The sequence below is a fragment of the Vipera berus genome (genome assembly GCF_964194415.1).
Source record: "Vipera berus genome assembly, chromosome: 1".
NCBI classification, from domain to species: Eukaryota; Metazoa; Chordata; class Lepidosauria; order Squamata; family Viperidae; genus Vipera; species Vipera berus.
In genome coordinates, this window is record NC_138202.1 from 142,624,573 (window position 1) to 142,644,919 (window position 20,347).

The window sequence follows — 20,347 nt, forward strand, 5'->3', positions numbered from 1 at the left end:
ACACAAATTCTCAGGATACATATCTGCCAGTTCAGCAGCCAGAGAAATATATTCTTTAAAAAACTGATTCTTTTTAAAATCATATTTCACTTTTTAAATACTAATTTTAAAACAAGAATAATTAAAGCTACCATATTCAGAATGCACAAATTGTAATGATTACTAGATGACCACAGTACAATTAAAATATTTTTTGCCATTATCTAATAGTCAACTGGATTTTTGTGACCCAGCAAGTAGGAGAAAATGTGACAATGTAATATGTAAATAATAAATACATCCTGTAAACAAATAAATAAATAAAACTTTTCCTTGAGTTAAGCCTCATAAGTTCCTAGTTTGACAGGGAAGAAATTCACCCAATAAATATTAGGAAGAATGATTCTCTGCAGCATCTGGAGAGAAAAATATAACAGCATTTTTTTCAATGAGATTTTTATCATAGATTCTGGGACAGAATAATAGTTATACTGTCTCATATCTTTCCACCAAATATTTCTAAAAGGATGTGCTCCTAATGTATAATGCTGGACTACCTATTGTTTTTATATCCTACTTGTGAATTTTTCCACAGGTGTGTTTAGTATGGAAAAAAAACAATATGGAGTAAGTAGATATATTTCTATGGTCAATAAATGAATTAAAATCTATCCTGTGATGAACTTTTCTTTTGACTCCCTTTTTCTGAGATGAAACAGAGAAGAAAGGAAGGAAGAACAGAACTAGTACCTGGGCACATAACATTGCAACCATAGAAACTACAATTTGTTTCTTCTCCCCTGGCTCTATGCTTCACTTAATTTTATTAGGATTAGTTTAATTTCTTTATTTAAAAAAATGCAAGGAAAGCTAGAGTGCTGTTGATCAAAATGCTGGTTTCAGACATAAGAATCTTATGGATATTTTTTAAAAAATGAATGAGAACTGTTTAGAAGTGTGTCCAGCTGCCTAGAAAAATGACAGAGATAAATTGAAGGGGTAAAGGTAAAACATATTTTTAATCTCCATTGAAGAAGCAAAAGGGGGAAAGATCAAGAAAGTCCATTGAAAAATATCACTGATTAGTTTCAAAATGTTAGATGCAAGAGTGCATGCTTTTCTCCTGTGCCTCTATCCTTTCGCCTTTTAGGGGAATATTGAAAATAAAGGGAGAGAGAATATAATAAAGAGATACCACTGAGAAAACCACTAATCTAAACTGAGTCAGTGTTATGAATCAAGTTAGCCAATATATTTCAACTGTTTCAAATCAGTTTGTAAATAGATGATGCAACTTCATGTAACTGATTCACAAATAGGAAAGATATTGGTGCTGTTCTCGCCAAGACGTCAAGGTGGGGGGGGGCAATGATATAGGATCTGGTACATTTCATTTATTTGGACCTCAAATTGGCATAGTGAATCAGTAACGGAGGGTAAAGGAACCTTCACTCAAAATCCCCCCTTTGAATGAATGCTGAAAATGAAATGAGAAAACTGTGTATTGTCCTTTATCCCTTATAAGAAGTCTGCTGCTGAAATCTCTTAATTCATTATCGCTTTGTGTTAGAATGTATGCTTGGGAATGATGGAATGCAGGAACATTGAGGTATTTTTAAAGCTATTAAATCAAAAAGAGTACAAACAAAATAAAAAGTAGCTGTTTTTCCTGAACACATTTGCAAATTTCCATTCGTATATCTCTAGTCTCTAAGTTTTCTTATTGATGCTTGATAAGAAAGATGTTCAAACTTGTGTTAATATGATTATTTAGGGCTATGACTGTAGATTGTTCAGGCAAAATCTGGCATAAGTTCCCCCTGAACTCTTTTCGAAGGTCTTTAAATGATATTGTTAGTAACGTAAATATGATTTAAACTATTATTTCAGCATTTTTTTTTTCTTCAGTGTATTTAAATAGAAAATATATAGAAGTGTTTATAAAACTTTAACTGCATCAAATTCAAAGTTTTGGTAGTGCTTGTCTCTGAATGCCAGAGATGGAGAAAAGAAAGTCAGTTATTGAGAATAATTAAGAAGTGGATGCATTTAAACTGTAGAGAGCAGTAGCAGTCTTCTTGAAACCATCTAGTAACTCTGAAGATTATGAGAAAAGGACTTGTTTGAGATACAGACAGTATTTTAAATGAATTAACTTTTCCCTGTTCTGTGATGTACTTTTGCTGATATAGTCATACATCACCAATTATATACAATGATTACAAACAACACATTAAAACAAACACTTTCAAAATGAATGTTGCTTTGCTTGTTAGCACTGAAGTACCTTTTTTACATATCATAAGAATACATATTTTTATGCAATACTGAAATACTTGTATTTTAATAAAGCTTGAATTTAATGTTACATCCCTCTTAAGCCTTCAAAGTAAATTCACTAATTATGTCTTGCTTTTACTTTCAAAACTCCCCAATTTATATTGATAATTTAAGTGATATTTGCACTGGAAGATGCAAACTAGACTGGACTGACCATTGCATTTAGTCTAATTCATGTCTTTCTCTCTCTGCATGAGAGAGTGCTACATTAAGTATTTGAAAGTCACCCAAAATGGAAATGTGTGAAAAATATGGCCCGCCTTTGCATTTTTGCTGAACCCAGAAAAGTTGTGGAAATGGTCATCTCCCCTTAAAGACATATCTTTTATCCTACAGAATCACAGTCCCAAACAAGAATGAAATACTTATATCTGCATCCCTCAAGTTCATTAAATTTTGTGGCATTTTAAAATTGTGTGACTAACACCCACTTTCCTCTATTTTAAAATACACAATGTTTGTGAACACCTGTCTTAGTCAACAGCTGCTTTTAAGATTTATGTAGAGTTATTCTGGAAGTTGGCATAGTTGCGTAGAATGGGACAATATTTTCTACCTAGGAATACTAGGTATGTGCATGTCTATGTTAATTATCAAAAATTACCTGAAAAGCCATAAGTCCACAGGAACACGTTAAGAGCCTAAGTTATGGAAGGAACATATTAGGGAGGAATCAAAAGTTATGCCACTAAATAGTTCATTTTTATTTGATGTGGAAGCATATTAAGATTGATACGTGGTTGTGATATTCATGTGATATTAATACATTTTTGCTTATAATACCACTTGAGGGGGAAAATGCACCAACTGAAAGATCAAATGAAGGAACATATGTATTTACACCATAAGACAGTTTCGTTGAATTTATATTTTGTTAACTTTTCCTATGTATTAGAATAAACAAGTTGTCATTCAAATAACACTGATGTTATCAACTCAACTAGATAGAAAATAGAATTGATATTGTTAATATTTATTCTAATTATATGTTAGCAACAGAACTCAATGTATGTTTCACAAATCTATATTCCTAATATATATTTTAGATTTGTGTGTTGTCATAAATGAAATAAATGGAATATATTTCTTATAAAAGAAATAGATATGCTCTGTCAGTTTGTCAAGCAGAAATAAATATGAGCAAAATAGTTGTCTGAGGGTTTTACACATCTTGTACTGTCACCCACATGCTGAGGCTACCATGTTCTGACATCAGTCCCAAGATTTCATAAGCTTTAAGGAACAATGAGATTTTTTGTTGTATCTGCTACAAAAGATTAACCTGGATACTTCTCTGTCTATAAAAAAAGACTATCTCATAATAATGTGTGAATAAACCTGGTCAGATTAATTCTGCCAATTCTGTCCAAATCTTTTTTGTTTCTTTAAAGTTGGCAACGCTTCCCCTCAATGAGTTTGCCTCCAAAATTTGCTGTATGCAATATTCACTGGTATTGCATTCTGGTCATTTTTATGTTTTGCTAGTATTTGAATATTCTTCTGTGATGACAAGTATTCGAATATTTGTTTTTGTTACTATTTACAGTAAGTCTGTCCAGTATTTTCTGCCCTTGAGATTTTCTTTATGTAAAAGTTGGATTTGAGTTCTGGTTATGGGCATAATCCAATTTTGAACAAATATTTGGTGCAACAGAACTTTTCTGTCTACTATGTCACTCTAGCCTGTAAACTCTGTTATAGATCATCTCTTGAGAGCTCATAAATAGAAGTCCAGTCAAAAATCTTCCATCTTCTTCTAACTAAAATACTTTTGGCAATGGGAAAAGTTGATGGGATATTACCAGTATTTTAAACACATGCCCCCTAAGTGATGAGTAGGAATATGACTTATGCTTGGTACTTATATTTTAGTACTAAATATTGTAAGTGTTTTTAATAATATGTATTTCCTTATTCATCATATGATACTTCACTACAGTGAACTAGCGAAACAAATATACGGTAAGCACTTGGTACAAGAAATTCAGGCTAATATCCACTTTCACTTTAAGCTTCGTTTTAAATTTGTAGGGAAAGCCTAAGAGAGAGTATTCAATTTTTCCTAGAAATGTTGTTTTAGATGAAAATCAGTGCCACACCAATCTCAAAGGCAGCTTGTTCTAAAATGTTATTTGAGCAAATAGTATCAAACAGACCAGCTGCCCAGATCAGTATGGACTGACATAATCTGCCAATCATGCAAGCTGTCCTGGAGCAAACACTTTTTAAAAAATGAATTTGCCTTATATTGATTTTTTATTTATGCATACATTTGCTGAATTTTAAGTAAAAGAAATGTCACAGTAGCTTTTGTTGTAAAATACTTAATAGTTTGAAATAACACAATCAGCTTTCTGCTGATTTTAATTTTTACTTACAGAAGAGTTTATAAGATGAATTACACTGAAATAAAATGATGTAGCAAACAGTTTGCTGGTATGTCATTTTCTCATCGCTAGGTCACAACAGTTTCAGGAAATGAGGTCCTTCTTCAATCAGATATTGACTTCATCATATTGGACTGGTTCCGTGCTATCAAAAATGCGATTGACAGATTGGTATGCATTTGTTTTAGATTTTGCTTTTATTAATCATGCAGTAATTTAAGGTGTTCATATTATTTTGCAGCAAGTAAAGTTTAAAATGCATCTTCCTCATTCCCTCTGAATTAGGAAAAGTACTTATATCTGCTATTTAAAAGTGTTTCTGGACTAAATTATAATTTGAATAGGTTTTGAAAAAAAGATGTATCTTTTCTGAAATAATGATGATTAAATATGTTGCAAGGCAAACATTTAATAACAAATGTCATTTAACTTTTTCTTTTTATGTCATTTATACTATATAGTCTTTAAGAGGACTATTAGTATAGTTGAATTCTTTGTGTATTATTTTCCTGTTAATTAGACCGAATAATACCAGTAAACATCTGACTGCTGTCCTTCCTTCCTTCCTTCCTTCCTTCCTTCCTTCCTTCCTTCCTTCCTTCCTTCCTTCCTTCCTTCCTTCCTTCCTTCCTTCCTTCCTTCCTTCCTTCTCTTTCTCTGACAGATCTCTATTTTTTTAACAATTGCTTCCCCCACCCAATTTCAGATTGCATTTTTTCTTGGATGGTTTTCACCATCCCTATTATAAATTTCATATTTCATCCTCCCTAATTATGCTAAAACCATTTGAGAGGATCTGTATCATTTTTGGCTTGTGAGAAGAGACACCCTTCTTGCATGTTTAATTAGATCTTGCCCAGACCGGCTTGTGGCATTTCAATGTGTAATATAGACACTTCTTTTAAACTACTAGTAAGCAATTGAATAAGATATAAATGGTAAAGCTCTATAATATGAAGTTAATATGGTATAATATATATAATATATAATATAATATAATATGAATTATCATGCTATCCAATGATAATTTTTCAAGACTTTAAGTGATGTCTACTGGAAGTTCAGTTGCTTGAATATTTCACTGACACAACACACTAAATTTGCAATTCTATATATCTTTACCTGGAAATGAGACTCTGAACTAAGTGTCTGATAGTCTATCAGCATATGCTGCCAATATGTCCACTAAAATTATCTCTAAGAAGGGGATATGATATATTTGCTTGTCTTTAATGAATATATGAAACTTTCCTATAACAATAAAAGAAGCAAATGCTGAGATGCATATTGCACATAAGAGTATCTTTCTGTTCCTCTAATACTGACCAGAACAACATAAATGTGAAAAAGATACTATTATGGCTTCATAAATATATGGATCCAAAATTAAAAATGAAAATTTTCATTTTATATTTTTATTTGTTGTGACGAATAACAGAGACTATCTAAAGACTGCAAATATGAATCTTCTTATTTTCAATTAATTCTACAGTACATATGAACACATAGGCATCCAAAGCTAACCAAGATTATGACAAAATAATGAAATGTGATTTATGTGGTTCCTTTTCATCCTTACACTGCAGTGTCTAAAAGGAAGAACTTCAATCGCAATACAGATTTCATTCTTGTTCTTCCTTGCCACCACTTTCCACCACCTAACGGACACAGAAACAATTGCAGTGTAGTAATTTAAAAACACATTTAATTAATTAATTAAATTCATTTATAGCTTTCCTAAACCTAGTGTTAGAAGTACATTAGTATTTCATATGTTTATACACATATAAACATAAATGACATTGTAACTGTAAGTCCCAGAATAAATTCAGGTATCAGTTAACATAAATAAAATACGAAAATAATGTCTTACCTAGTTAAAAGCATAAACAAACATTCAGTTGAAGTTTAGGTACTTTCCAATGAATTCAGAGGATGGCATCAGAAAAAGGTGGTTTAGCATGCAGTCAACATGGTCATGGAAATGTGTTTTTCAAGTACATAACATTATTGGATTGTGTTCCATTTATGTCATCCTAAAGTTTTGACCTGATTTGTGTTTTCAAACCAAAGTATGCAATATATCAGTGCCCGATATATTTTCATGTCTGATTTTTTTGTAGAAATAAAAAGTGATTTTAAGTTACATGTTTTGTGAAATACTTTGTACAGTGACTTCTGTAAAAAAATTTCTACTGTGTACAAAAAAAAATAGTTTGTTTTGCTTTGTTTGCTTTTATTTTGTTTTCTAAATTTCTGTTACTTTCATTAATTTACACAAAATGTTTCTAAGGATATTTTCTATCATTTTATCTTTCTAGCCAAAAGATAAGAGTTACATATCAAAGAACAACGAGCTCAAAATTCAGAGATCTTCTAGCTCTGAATTACTGGGTGTTCATGCCGAAAGTAAGGAACCAAAAACAGAAAATAGAAAGTCTTTAAGTAAGTAAAATTATTTTGGGTAATGAAAAGTTATAGAGAACCTTCTGTCAGTAAGATACAGTGTTCTGTCTTGACTTTTAGACCCTCCAATGTGTTTTTCCCCAAAAAAATTCTTTAGTTGTGACGGCTCTTGAAGAAGGGAAATGGGACCAAAAATTTATGGAGGGTGGAGTGATTAAAAATTCATGGCTTGCGTTCAGTGTGTGTTGGGTGCCAATTATGTTGGGTGCAGCATTAATGCATCATTAGGGAGCATGCATCAATTTGTGAATTCCTAATGCATCAGCACTGAATCCAAAATAAACATGGCACCAATCTTGTTTAGTCTAACAGTGATAACATTGTTATACATACAAAATTAGCAATATTTTGGAGGACTATATTTCAGCTCCCAGGTTCAGATGCAATATGCCATTAAATAGCAAGGGAACACTCTTGCATTTATAGCTATTTCCTGGGTTTCCTGGAGAGATTTAGTTGTCAGTTGTGGAAAACAGGACGCTGGATTAGCTGGATGCATGGCATGATCCAGCAAAGCTTTTGTTATGTTCTTAAAGATCTAGTACTTTACACATAAATGAATTTATGACAGAAACAGTTTGAACTATTTGAAAATATTTCTGATTATTTACAAGATAATGATCTCTGTATCATATATATATATATATATATATATATATATATATATATATATATATATATGTATATATATATATATATATATATATATATATATATATATATATATATATATATATATATATATATATATATATATATATATATATATATATATATAAAATCCAGCTGATTTATTTCACAAACATTGAATGCCACCTTAAGCATAGGTTCTGGGAAGTTCACAAGAAGCAGTAGAAAGCAAAGAATAAAAACTTAAGTATCATAAAATCAACAAAAAGCCATAAAAATAAAGGTAAATTCAATATAAATTTAAGCAACTACTGAGCACTAGTGTTGCAGCAATCCTACCCAACCATCTAAATTCAATAAAGCTGGTGAAAAAGACTTTAGCACCAAAGACATTATCTAGTTTGGATAATGATACATCTGCAAGAAAACAAATCAAGCTCAGAGAGCACCAAGGATCCCTCATTTCAACCCTGAGCTACAAATATTCTCCTTTATTGAAGATGCTCTTGCATTTCCTTCTGAAAGAGTATCAAGTAGGGGAGGAAGAAGCATTTCACTGGGTCGAGACAATCTCATAAAACCCCAATTCTTTCACTCCATTCCCTTGAGCATTCAATGGAAGAGAACCCCAACCATATTCACTTGGGTAGAATTCATAAGATCAGCAGACTCCAGTTAGAAAAGATAATGAGGATTTGGTCTATAAAGAGGTTTATAGGAAATGCTGGCACTTTGAATTCCACTTTGAACCAAATATATAGGTTCCATAGGAACTTTACTGGTGAGCAGACCATGAGAATGTTGGAATTTTATCTGAACTAAGAAAAAGGGAAATGACCAACACATTGATTCAATTCTACCTGGATTAAAAGGTCCACCTCCAGGGCTACATACCTCAGAACTCCACCAGATATTCTGCATATATATTCTCTCCTAGAGAACTTACTGAGATGCAAAAAGCCAGCATTCCTCACATTTTTTAAAGAGAAGTCAAGTGTATGAGCTCCTATGCTGAGTCCTATCAAGCAGACAGAAGAAAGGAAATGGGAGAAGAGAAACTGCAATGAATCACTGGATCCTCATAGCTCAGGATCACCTTGGCTCTAGCAGTAACTCTGATGCATTTTGTTCAGCATTTTGTTCCTAGCAAGGCGCCATTGTAAGAGGGCAGGTGAACATAAAGATGAAGAAGATAACATCTGCTTTCCTTAGCCACTTAGTGTCAGCTTTCAGATGCATACTATTTCTGCAAGATGGTTAACTCAGTCAGCTACCTATATTGCAATTAGTTAAGAAGCTAAACTGCAAATTTGACAGCTGATGGAGGCTATATCAAATGCCCCAACATTTTAAGGGTAAATAATATTGAATGTATTTATTGTTCTAGCAATCAACATTTTATCTAACGTGTTCACATTAGGATGTAAATCTGACTCCTTTTCAGCCTTGCTAAAGAATCGTTTGTCTCTCCTTTGTTCAACCCTACTTAAAAGTGGCTCATGGAGAACAGCTCCAATCCATAGGCCCCTACCTCTTTGCCATTTTTTCTGGCAGGAAGCCATTAAACTGTCTCACCATTTGCTGTTGTCTTTTATGCTTCTTGGCATCATAATTCTAACATCTCTTCAGTAATGATTTAAAAGACAGATCAAGTTCCCACCAATGAGATAAAGTTAGCAGACAACCCAACACTTGAACCACAAAAAAAGTTGTGAGGAGCCCCTGCCGTGCTGAAACTTTCTTTTTAAAAGGAAGAACAATCCACTGTGAACTTGCACGGATTTCAGCTTTGTGTGTATGTTTATACAGCGTAGCTTGAATTGCCTTAAAAATATGTATTTCAAATTTTCTTTTGGCCCCTTGAGAGGGCGTAATTATGTGGAATTAGAAAAATGTTAGCATTTGCTTACTTATTAGTAGTCAAAGCACAAATTGTGTTGTCAGTTTTTTGCCTTTGGCTTTCCATGCCCTTAATGTTCACACCAGTATCATTGCCAGAATTATCAGCAGCCAGAGCCAAAATTGCTTTAAAAAAGGCCTGAGAAGTGGTAATGACACATTGTTAGCAGTTAACAGGTGGTCGTTCCATTGTCCAGTTTGACTGCAAAGCTCAGAGACGATCCATCCAGGATTTGTGAGAGGGCATTTTAACAGAGTTTTAAAAAGTGGAATAGTTGTGTTTCTTGGCTAGTCTTTGGAAACTGAAGACTGAAGAACAAGATCATACTTAAAGTAAAATGAATGAGAAATCAGCCTCTGATTTAATATTTGAAATAGCATTTGTATGTTTAATGTTCTTTCTTCTCTCTCCTGATATTAAATGCTGGGTTTCTGCCATATCAGACTCCTTAGGTATTCATCCTTCACTTTTCTACAACTCAAAAGTGTTTAGACGTAAAAGAACACTCGGAGGTTATTACCTGGAATGTGCATTTGCATCTCATGCTTCTTATATTGTAGAAAGTTATCAGTGTGAATTATGCATGCATGTAAAATTTGCTGGATTACTGTAACTGTTTAAAGAATCCTTATTAGGACTGTATCAGATATTCTATGTAAGAGTATATTCCTAGAGAACCAGTTTGGTATAGTGATTAAAGCATCAAGCTAGAAACTGGGAGAGTGTGAGTTATAGTCCATCTTAGGTGAAAACCCAGCTGGGTGACTTTGGGTCAGTCAGTCTCTCTCACCCTAGGAAGCAGGCAAGGGCAAATCACTTCTCTAAACTTTGTCAAGAAAACTCCAGTGACTTCTTCAGATGATCAAAGGAGTCATTGCTAACTCAAAGAGACACACAAAATATGTTTCTGACTATGTTGTTTATAATTGAAAAATGGTTGGAAATTAGAATGGAGAAATAATTGCAAATAAAGGAACTGGATACTTGACCATATCACTCTGTTCTGTCTTCTAAGGTTTTGACTTGGTCCAGTATTTTGTTAAATCTTTTCATCCACAGGTAGGAGAGGTCCATGCAGGGATCAAGTTAATAAGATGAATGGTTGAAGCATTTTCCTATCCACGGCTATTATTCCACTCACAAAAACTGCTCTAAAAAGACTACAAAAATGATAGAAAAAATAAATAAGATTCATGTATTAACATGCATCTTATCCTAAATAACAGTGTGATTTTTAAAGAAAAACTAAATATATTTCTTAACTATATGGGTAGCCCCACACTTTATTAGTAATTGAAACCTATCCGGCTATAAATAGATTTCCAATTCCTAAAGCTGATAAACATATTTTATATCATTTAAACATGCATATTTATCAGACAATGACTGCAAGTGAAGGTCAGTTCAGCAAATGCTTATGATTTTCTTAACATTTTCATCATTCTGATTTTCTTTTCAGTTTTTTATGCTACATTATTTTTTTACAGGTAAATGCAATTTACTACTATTTAGGGATATTCAGTGACCATTACACCTTCAACAAGATATATTGTGGTTCATATTCAGAAGCATAATAAATTAATTATTTATCAGACATTACTCCCTTCTACAGAACCTAATTAGACAGAAATCCTGGAGCACAGTCAGAGCTAAACAGGAAAGAATCTGGATTCCAGAGTTGACCATTAATTTACCACCTTAATGCAATAATTTTACTTAGAACTAATAGTCTTTGGATGGGACTCTGAAAAATCCATTTCTTCAGCTGTTCCCTTTCTACAACTGCTGCAGCTCAAGCTAGAAGCCATAAAGTTTGTAGGTGCTTCTTGCTTAGGGAAAACTATCTTGCATATTGTAATATTTTCACAGGAATTACGGTATCCGCAGATCTTAAATCATTTGGATATATCCAGCCTTAGGTCATTCTGGGTGGAAGGACTGTAAGAAAGCTTTTATTCAAAATACATTTGACATAACAAAAAGCTGTTCTGGTTCTCTGATTTGTTCCAATATCCTTTGTTTGGATTCTAATTTTGGACTGCTTCTCAATCCTGTCTAGATTAACCCAAATTTAGAACCAGTTGGATTGAGTTTAGATGTCTGGGATGATTTAGAGCTTTTTTGTTATACCTCTAATCTCCCTCATCTTCTCCTTCCTAAATTTCAATGACATTGAATGAAGTTTCTACAGTCCATTCCTTGTGAATCCATGTATCAGGTTCCAGATGCATGCCCTGCATGTATTTTACAAAAACTAGTAATATCAGGAACTATAGGAGTTATATTTCTTAAAAGATCCAAGTGCTGCTGAGAATGTTTGCAGTCCCTAGGACTTGAAACATGAGGTTTCTACAATAATAGAAGTGCAACTGGAATCCACCCAATTTAAAGTTGGATTTATTTCAAACATCCACTGGATGGTTTCCAAATTCTTTTGATTTTATTGGGATCAGTTTTGAACTGCAGTAGGGGATTCTCCCATCATTTCTTTCCAAAATAACCCTCACTTGCTTTAATAGAAGCTAATTTTATATTTTGGGTTGGAACTATAAAGTGATACAAATCTGCTTTACACTGAGTCAGATGCCTAATGCAATTATGTTGACTGTGGCTGGCTGCAAGTCACCATAGTTTCAAGAAGGTGTTATTCCAGATCTACCTGGATGGCTGCAGAAGAAACATGGTCAATTTGCCCCAGAAACAAGGGTTTCGGCAACACTTCTCTGCACTGGGTAGATATATGATGGTCAGACATGTTTTTCTTGGATCCTTTTTTCTTCCTATCATTGTTATGATAAAAGAACCACTATAAATTTTCTGAATCAAGACCAAGCTATGAATAACCACCCCTCTTCCCTTCAGTGCATACATGTTTATCCCCATCCACCCACCCAATGAAAGCAAAGGGTGCTTCCCAGGAAGAAGAGTGCTCTTTAGCTATTGATTTATTTATAAGTAATCTGGAAGACAAGACGCTTGATAATGAAATGCAGTCCACCCAACAGACCCAGTCTCTTTACCACTGAGCCAGCACGTCACCCCTTCTTCAAGGATGGAGCTAGTATATTGAGTGAAAGAAATATCAGATATAATTTGTTCCCGTATGTCTTTTGCCTTACAAATGAAAGGACTAGGACAGCTAGCAGCTACAGTATAACCATCAAAAGAAACTCAATCCTTGCTTGTAGGCTTATAGTCTAAAAGACACAAGAGAAAGAAATATAGAGAAATTAGAAAAAAAATCATTGTAATGAAAGCTGAAACAGAAAGTGATTAGCTCTTGGTCTCTCAGAACTATCTTGAAACCAATCCATGGTCATCTCCTTGTCCTACTCAGCCCACATATCTTTAGTTCATATTGTGTGCATTTCCCTAGTTATGTCCCACCCTCGCCCCCAGACAGTTACTCTTTATGAAGAAAAGTAACTGTCAACCGTCCAATCAGCAAATTCAACATTGAGGAAACTCTACGGCTTCAAGGTGCCATAAAAGATAAACTTTATGGAATTCACATCTCGGTACTGAAAAAGCAAAGTCAGCTCTAAGTTTCCTACACAAAAATCTGGTTAGTTAACAATAGCTGTCAATAACCCCCACCCACCACGTGTTCACATTGCCCAATTAAATTTCTTTGGTTTGTTATGAGAACAGTCCACGTCTCCATCAGACATCTGGTTTTGTGACCTTCATTCTCATGGTCTGTAGACAGCTTCTTAAAATCTTGTTTCTCCCAAGCTATTCTCACCCCGTTTCTATGTCAAGTTGAGTAGCGACAGAGGTTAGCAAGCATTTTAGCAATTCAGTCTTGACAGTAGCAATGTTGCAAGAAATGTTAACTTTATTAGGCAAGAAACAATCCGGCAAGTTAGAAGGAAAGCTAACTCTAAAGCTATGGCAGGAAACGGATAATTAAAAGAGTAAAACTCCCCCCCCCCCTGACAGCTCAGGTCACATTGTCCAATATATCTTCTGGTAATTGTTATGAGAAGAAATTATAGTTTACCAAAACAATGCTTCATCTCTCAAGTTGATAAGGAGCACCTGTGGATTCAAAGTCTCCCCTCTTTCCCTCTCCCACACTGTTGACAAACTAGAAGCATGCAACAGTCCTAAAGACTGCAGGCTTCGTAGCTTGACACTCTGATGGGTCAAACAGAAGCTGGTTTCTGAATAGTATAGCAATTGTATGAATATTCCTTGGAGCTATGGGGAGTGTGGGGAATTCTATATGCTCTTTATCGTGAGCAGATCTTAGTTGGAAAGATCTGCAGTCATAGCATTTAGCCAAGTTACAATTGCCTGAAGTGGCCTCATATTGCAAACATTATTGCTGCATTCTAATTAAAAGTAAGTAGTTGTTGCTTTATGAGTATAGTGCATTGGCAATAATGTGTTCGTTCAAGTTCTTTTGTTCATTGGGAGTACATAAGAGTACATGCTAATGTGAGTAAAGTTTTCATTATTTCACTATTGTTGTCATTCAGATATATATTACTTTTATAGAACAGTAGAGTGAAAAACATGTCTAATTTTGAATTAGATATTATGTTGGAGTTTAAGTGGCAGTGGTAAGCAATACAAGAGAGGATTAGTCAATGAATACCTTGGCCATAGGTTGCTGTCATTGGTTTATTCTTCCTTCTCCAATAACAACCTCTCATCTCTGACTTTGAAACCCAAACAGTTTTAAACTAGGTTTTTGTTTCACTTGCTTAATCCCCTTTCATATATCATGTTCAAGTGCTGGAATAATTTGCACATCATTTAAGAATATTTACTTTGAAATATTCACCTCAAGCCTTTTTTGTATATCCTTTCTCTCTAAAGATTTGTAGTATTGGTTTTGTTCTCTGAGGTATAAAAGACCTAGGCAAACTTTATTCCTGTTGTTTCAAGATTAGTGAAATAAAATGCATATTTATTCAACAGGGAGCCAAAGAGGCTTTTCATAAAGATGATCATACACAGAACCCTGGGGAATGGTATAATATACAATGCCTGCCTTAAAAACCTCTCTAGACTTGTTCAAAATGGTATTGAATGACTTAAGTTCAAAAACATAAAGGAACTACAAATACATTCTTTCTAAATTTATTTTATTTTTGTTCTGAAGGAGCGAGCTGCATATTCTTAATAAAAAAATGAACTCAATATTGGTGAAATCTATATAGCAAACTACAGAAAGGAATATTTCAAACAGGCTTCAGTTCCTCTAAAGCGAAGGATTATTAAGTACAGTAGTCCTGCCTTTGTCCAGTATTGTAAATATCTATTATAATTATTTAGTTACACCTGTAATCTTGTAAAAGGATATTTAAAATGGTTTCATGTTTCTTTAAACTGTACTTTATATTTATACAACTCAGATTTATACTATTTGCTATTGGAGCCTGTAGGATAGAAAATTCCTATTGCTACTGTATAGTACAGCTAAACATCTTCTTTAAGCAATAATTTATATCCATATACTGTAATTTGCATGGTAAGTAATGTTAGAGGATTCCAAGGTTAATCATTTGCATGTTCTCTCTCTCAGTTAAACTTTCCTCATACTGGAGGTTAGAATATAAATGTTTAGGTTCATGTTTGGTTCCTGCATATAAAACCAGTGTGTCTAATAGCTGCATTGTGGATAGGACCAGAGAGACTCCAGATCAAATGCTAATTCATCCATCAAAATGGTTGTGTTATCTTGAACTGGTACCTTATATAAGAGAACAATGTTTGCCCTCTTGAGTTCCATGGAAGCAAGATTGGATCTACATATTATATACAGATATTATGTATAAAAACAACAACAACAACAAAGCATGCAATTTGACGATGACAGCTGACAATCCATCTTGAATGGGCTTCAGATTCAGAAATCTGAAATGTGGACGGGCAAAGAGTATACAATTTGAAAGACCTTGTTTCAGCTCCCTAGTGACCTCCAAATTCATTGTGAAGATTACAAGATTATGCTGACGTGAAGATATACTAGCAAAATTAGTGGCAAACCATTTTGGTCTAGTAAGTTGCCTAAGTTAGGGGCTGCCAGAGTTAGACTTGTATGAATCTTTTGGCTGCTATATCCTAATTATTTGAATTTATGCAGCCCTACCTTAGTTCTTTCCTAACGTCATAACAATGAAATATAATTATTTCATTTAAAGTTGTCCTTTAAAATGTTGTTTTATGTTTTAAAATACTGATTTGAGACATGACAAATAAGTCATATACTTTTCTGATAAACTGATTTTATTACTCAAAATAAAGTCAACTATAAATTACATTCACTTATCAGGACTAATCCCTAACTTTTACAGTGTGTGAATCAAACATGCATTATATGATACAGAGTTACTGTAAGCCGTGCATCCAGTTGACCTCAGTTTTGCATTTCCTTTCTAAAAAAAAAAATATTTTTACGACCTGTACTGAAAACATTCAATTAATAAAACTACTGATGTTAGTTTAACAACTCCTATTTACATCTTCCACATTGCTAAGCCATGACAAGCTCATATCTAGTTGAACAAGAAACTTCTGAGGTGGCGTCCCTGTGACTTGATCCTCTGTGCCCTTGTATGCGTTTTTATACAATTGTGTTTCAAAATCATCAGTGATGGCATTTGCTACCATTATTATTTGCTTTACTTCTGATTAATCCTATTAATTATTTATTAGTCTTTGTTAGAATTAGTCTTAATTAGTACTTCTTAGTTATAGTTTTGTAGAGAACAAAACTGAATCTCAATTGTATTATGTAGAGAAAAATATTTTTTTCTTTCCATCCTCCATGTAGCTATTTATAACTAATCCAGAGGTTAGCTTCCTGGTGGTTTTGAAATAATTTCTGTGTGTGTGTGTGTGTGTGTGTGTGTGTGTGTGTGTGTGTGAGAGAGAGAGAGAGAGAGAGAGAGAGACAGAGACAGAGACAGAGAGAGAGGGAGGGAAGGAAGGAAGGAAGGAAGGAAGGAAGGAAGGAAGGAAGGAAGGAAGGAAGGAAGGAAGGAAGGAAAGAAGGAAGGAAGGAAAGAAGGAAGCAAAGGTGATGGAGATAAGAGGGTATAAAATATATATGTATCAAATCAGGATTTTTGATTAAGGCAAATACTCATTGACCTTGCTTACTTGCTGTTCCAGACTCTTATGGATGGAAGCACATTAATCAGTTCCTTAAAAACAAATGTGTTCCCCCAGCTCCTCCTGTTTGTTCCACTACTCCAACTAAAAATCCAATTAGACAGTTTAAGGGAAAACAAGTTAAAGAAGGTTATTCAATGAATGTTAGTTTGGGGGGGGGGGAAACTCTTCTATTGGAGTAAAGCTTTCTTCTGATTTCAAAGCTCCTTTTTATCTTTACACATGAATTCATACCTAAATCAGTGGAAAGGCTGACATTTGGGGGAGAAAAATAATGCTTATTTTCTGTAATCAAAATATAATAATAAATTGAATAGAGCTGGATGGAGCCTTGGAGTTCTTCTAGTCCAGGTGTAGGCAACCTTGGCTCTTTTATGACTTGTGGACTTCAACTCCCAGAATTCCTGGCTCAGGAATTGTAGGTGTTGAAGTCCACAAGTCATAAAAGAGCCATGTTTGCCTACCACTGTCCTGGTCCAACCCCCTACTTAAGCAGGAGACCCCATAGCATTTCAGATAGGTGGCTGTCCAGTCTTTTCTTAAAAACCTCTAGTGACGAGGCACCCAGAACGTCTGAAGCTATTTCACTGGTTAATTGCCCTCAATGTTACAAAGTTTATCCTTAATTGACTGTGCCCCTGGACAGACAATATACTTGTAATCACACTGTTGTCAGAATAAAGGAATTGATTTTCACAGAGAATCACAGGAAGATTTACAGAAGATAGAGTTGTGAATATAAATGTTTGGTCATAAATAAATGCCACTAAAATGGAATTCCAATTGTCCATCTGTAAATTCCAGTAGATGTTACTTATTGTAGAATTCCTTCCTCCCTCTCTTTCAAATATCATTCATATGCTTCAGGGTTATCCTCTCCTTATGAAACAATATATATTCACTTTTCAGATGACCTTTTTGCTGCTCAGCTAGATTTAGCTCTGTGACTCTGCTTTGAGTTCTGTTAGCTGGAAGCTTTCCATCTTTGTTGGACATCTTGGTTTATCTCTTCTTTGATCAGAGATGTCAGTTCCTTGTCTTCTGTGTGGTAAGGTTATATAATTTAGTATGCTTTTGTAGTGGCATGTGTCTGTTTTGTCTGTACATTGATTTAGATCTAAAGATCTTACAGTTTTGTTTTCCATGCAATTGTGGTTGGCAACCCAGATGCCTACCAGACATGTACAATTTATAGTTTAACATATCAAAATTGCATTTAGGAGCCATATGAATTTTTCAGGCTCCACAAATATATTAAGGTTGAACTTCTGGTTCTATTTGCTAGATAATATTTTATCAGTATATATATATATATATATATATATATATATATATATATATATATATATATATATATATATATATATATATATATATATATATATATATATATATATATATATATATATATATATATATATATATATATATATATATATATATATATGTAAATTTTTTGGCTTGCTAACAAAGAATTAAAGGGAGACTTTGTTAGCAATCCCAAAAATTTACACAAATATGAGCTGTCACTGTGTGACTACAGCCTGTTGATGGCCTTGGGTTAGGCTGAAACAGGAAATAAGATTTGCCCCGTGTTTGGGGCTTAGCAAGGTATTCTATATCTTTATCTATATCTATCTATCTATCTATCTATCTATCTATCTATCTATCTATCTATCTATCTATCTATCTATCTAGTGTTGTTTAAGTGTTCCCTTTATTTTTTTGAGCAATATATATATATATATATATATATATATATATATATATACACACACACACACACACACACACATTTTCCATATCTTTTCTTCCATATTCATCTTTTATATTCACTTTACTCTCTTTTGATATGTGTGTGTTTCTGTGGGTTACCCTCTAGTAATATGGCAATTCCCTAGGTAAAAAGTAAACGTCTCAGTAACTTCTTTAGGTCAAATATGTCCTGCTCATCAAAAAGAAATATTAATTCCTTTCTGTTTCTACAGATAAATTGTAAACATTATCTGACTCTGATCACAAACACTGGCACATCATGCTTACATGTAACAGTGGGGCAGAAAATATTCTCTTATCAGTACATGTTTTATGGATATACTTAGGTGGAGGAAAGTATGTCAGATGGTAAGGATACGAAGATGATTATGGTAGTGATGATGATGATGTATAAAACACAATAAATAAATGAACAAACAGGAAAAATCCACAATAATTACAATTTAAGATTTAAGGTGCTGGTACTTACCTTTAAAGCCCTACATGGCTTAGGCCCGGGATACTTGCAGGACCATCTGCTACCGGGAACAAATTCCCATCGCCCAGTACGCTCACACAGAGAAGGCCTCCTCAGGGTACCGTCGGCTAGACAATGTCGGCTGGCGACCCCCAGGGGGAGGGCCTTCTCTGTGGGAGCGCCAGTCCTATGGAATCAGCTCCCCCCTGAGCTTCGGATGGCCCAAAATCTCCAATCCTTTTGCCGCGGCCTCAAAACACTCCTTTTCCACCTGGCTGACCTGGACTGACAGGCACTTTAATTATATTTACAATTTTTAATTTATTTTTAATTTTAATTTATTGCACAGATGATTTTAATTTTATTTTTATCTTAATTTCTGTACTTATTATATGTTATTGTTGTTAGCCGCCCTGAGTCCTTCAGGAGATAGGGCGGGATATAAATCCCATTAATAAATAAATAAATAAATAAATCAGTTCAATAAAATTAGCAAAAAAAATGGCAAAAAAATACACTTTATTGTTTTGATTTGAACTAACTTCATCCATTGTTTTGCCATCTGCACGTTTAGACTGAAATATGTTTGTCTGTTGCATTACTGGAAAATAGAACTTTTTGTACACCTTTAAATGTGTAGATTCTGATCCACAAACCAGTTGGAAATAAAGCTAGCTTCAAAAATCCAAATCCATATTTCTTTGATTGTATCCATGGTGATATCATATCCACATTGCATTTACCACTGCCCCTGAATGGTGGTTCAAATTTCTTCTTTAACCCTTCTTTAACAAAGCAGAAGTGCCATTTTTTTTTCCTTTTTTCCTGACTTTTGGAGCAGAAGGGGCAGAACTCAATTTCACTTGGTTGTTGAACTGAACTGAATCTTTTTAAAGCTGGGTGAAATTCCCCAGTCTTTTAGAACTTCTGTTATTCAATAATGTTTTAATAACTTAATTGAGGTAGAGATTACGTGATAAAGTAGACAATCAAATGCAATAATAATTGTATTGAAAACCAAGATATGACCTTTGATTACACATTCCTCAATTACTTTAAAATTATTTCTTTAGGAAAAGGTAATAAACTCTGAGAGACAAGACAATGGCCAGTATGCAAGGTATTATGAAATTGTTTCCAAATGATGCTATTGTTGAAAACCCTGTGATAATGGTAGAACATATTGTTTAATACTCCCCAAACCAAAAACAGAAATAAAACATAAAATTACAAAAGACATTATTAAGTGAGAATAGACCAAGAGAATAACTGTACCTTATGTAG

General features: G+C 33.8%; 1 protein-coding gene across 1 annotated transcript in view; it reads left to right on the forward strand.

Moving 5' to 3' along the window:
* The window catches only part of ARHGAP15 (Rho GTPase activating protein 15), a 485,392-nt gene that overhangs the window by 242,395 nt on the left and 222,650 nt on the right, over positions 1–20,347 (forward strand). Inside the window, exons 7-8 of the mRNA XM_081336568.1 lie at positions 4,779–4,877; positions 7,028–7,151. Coding sequence (XP_081192694.1) covers positions 4,779–4,877; positions 7,028–7,151 — 223 coding nt within the window. The remainder of the gene's footprint in view (positions 1–4,778; positions 4,878–7,027; positions 7,152–20,347) is intronic.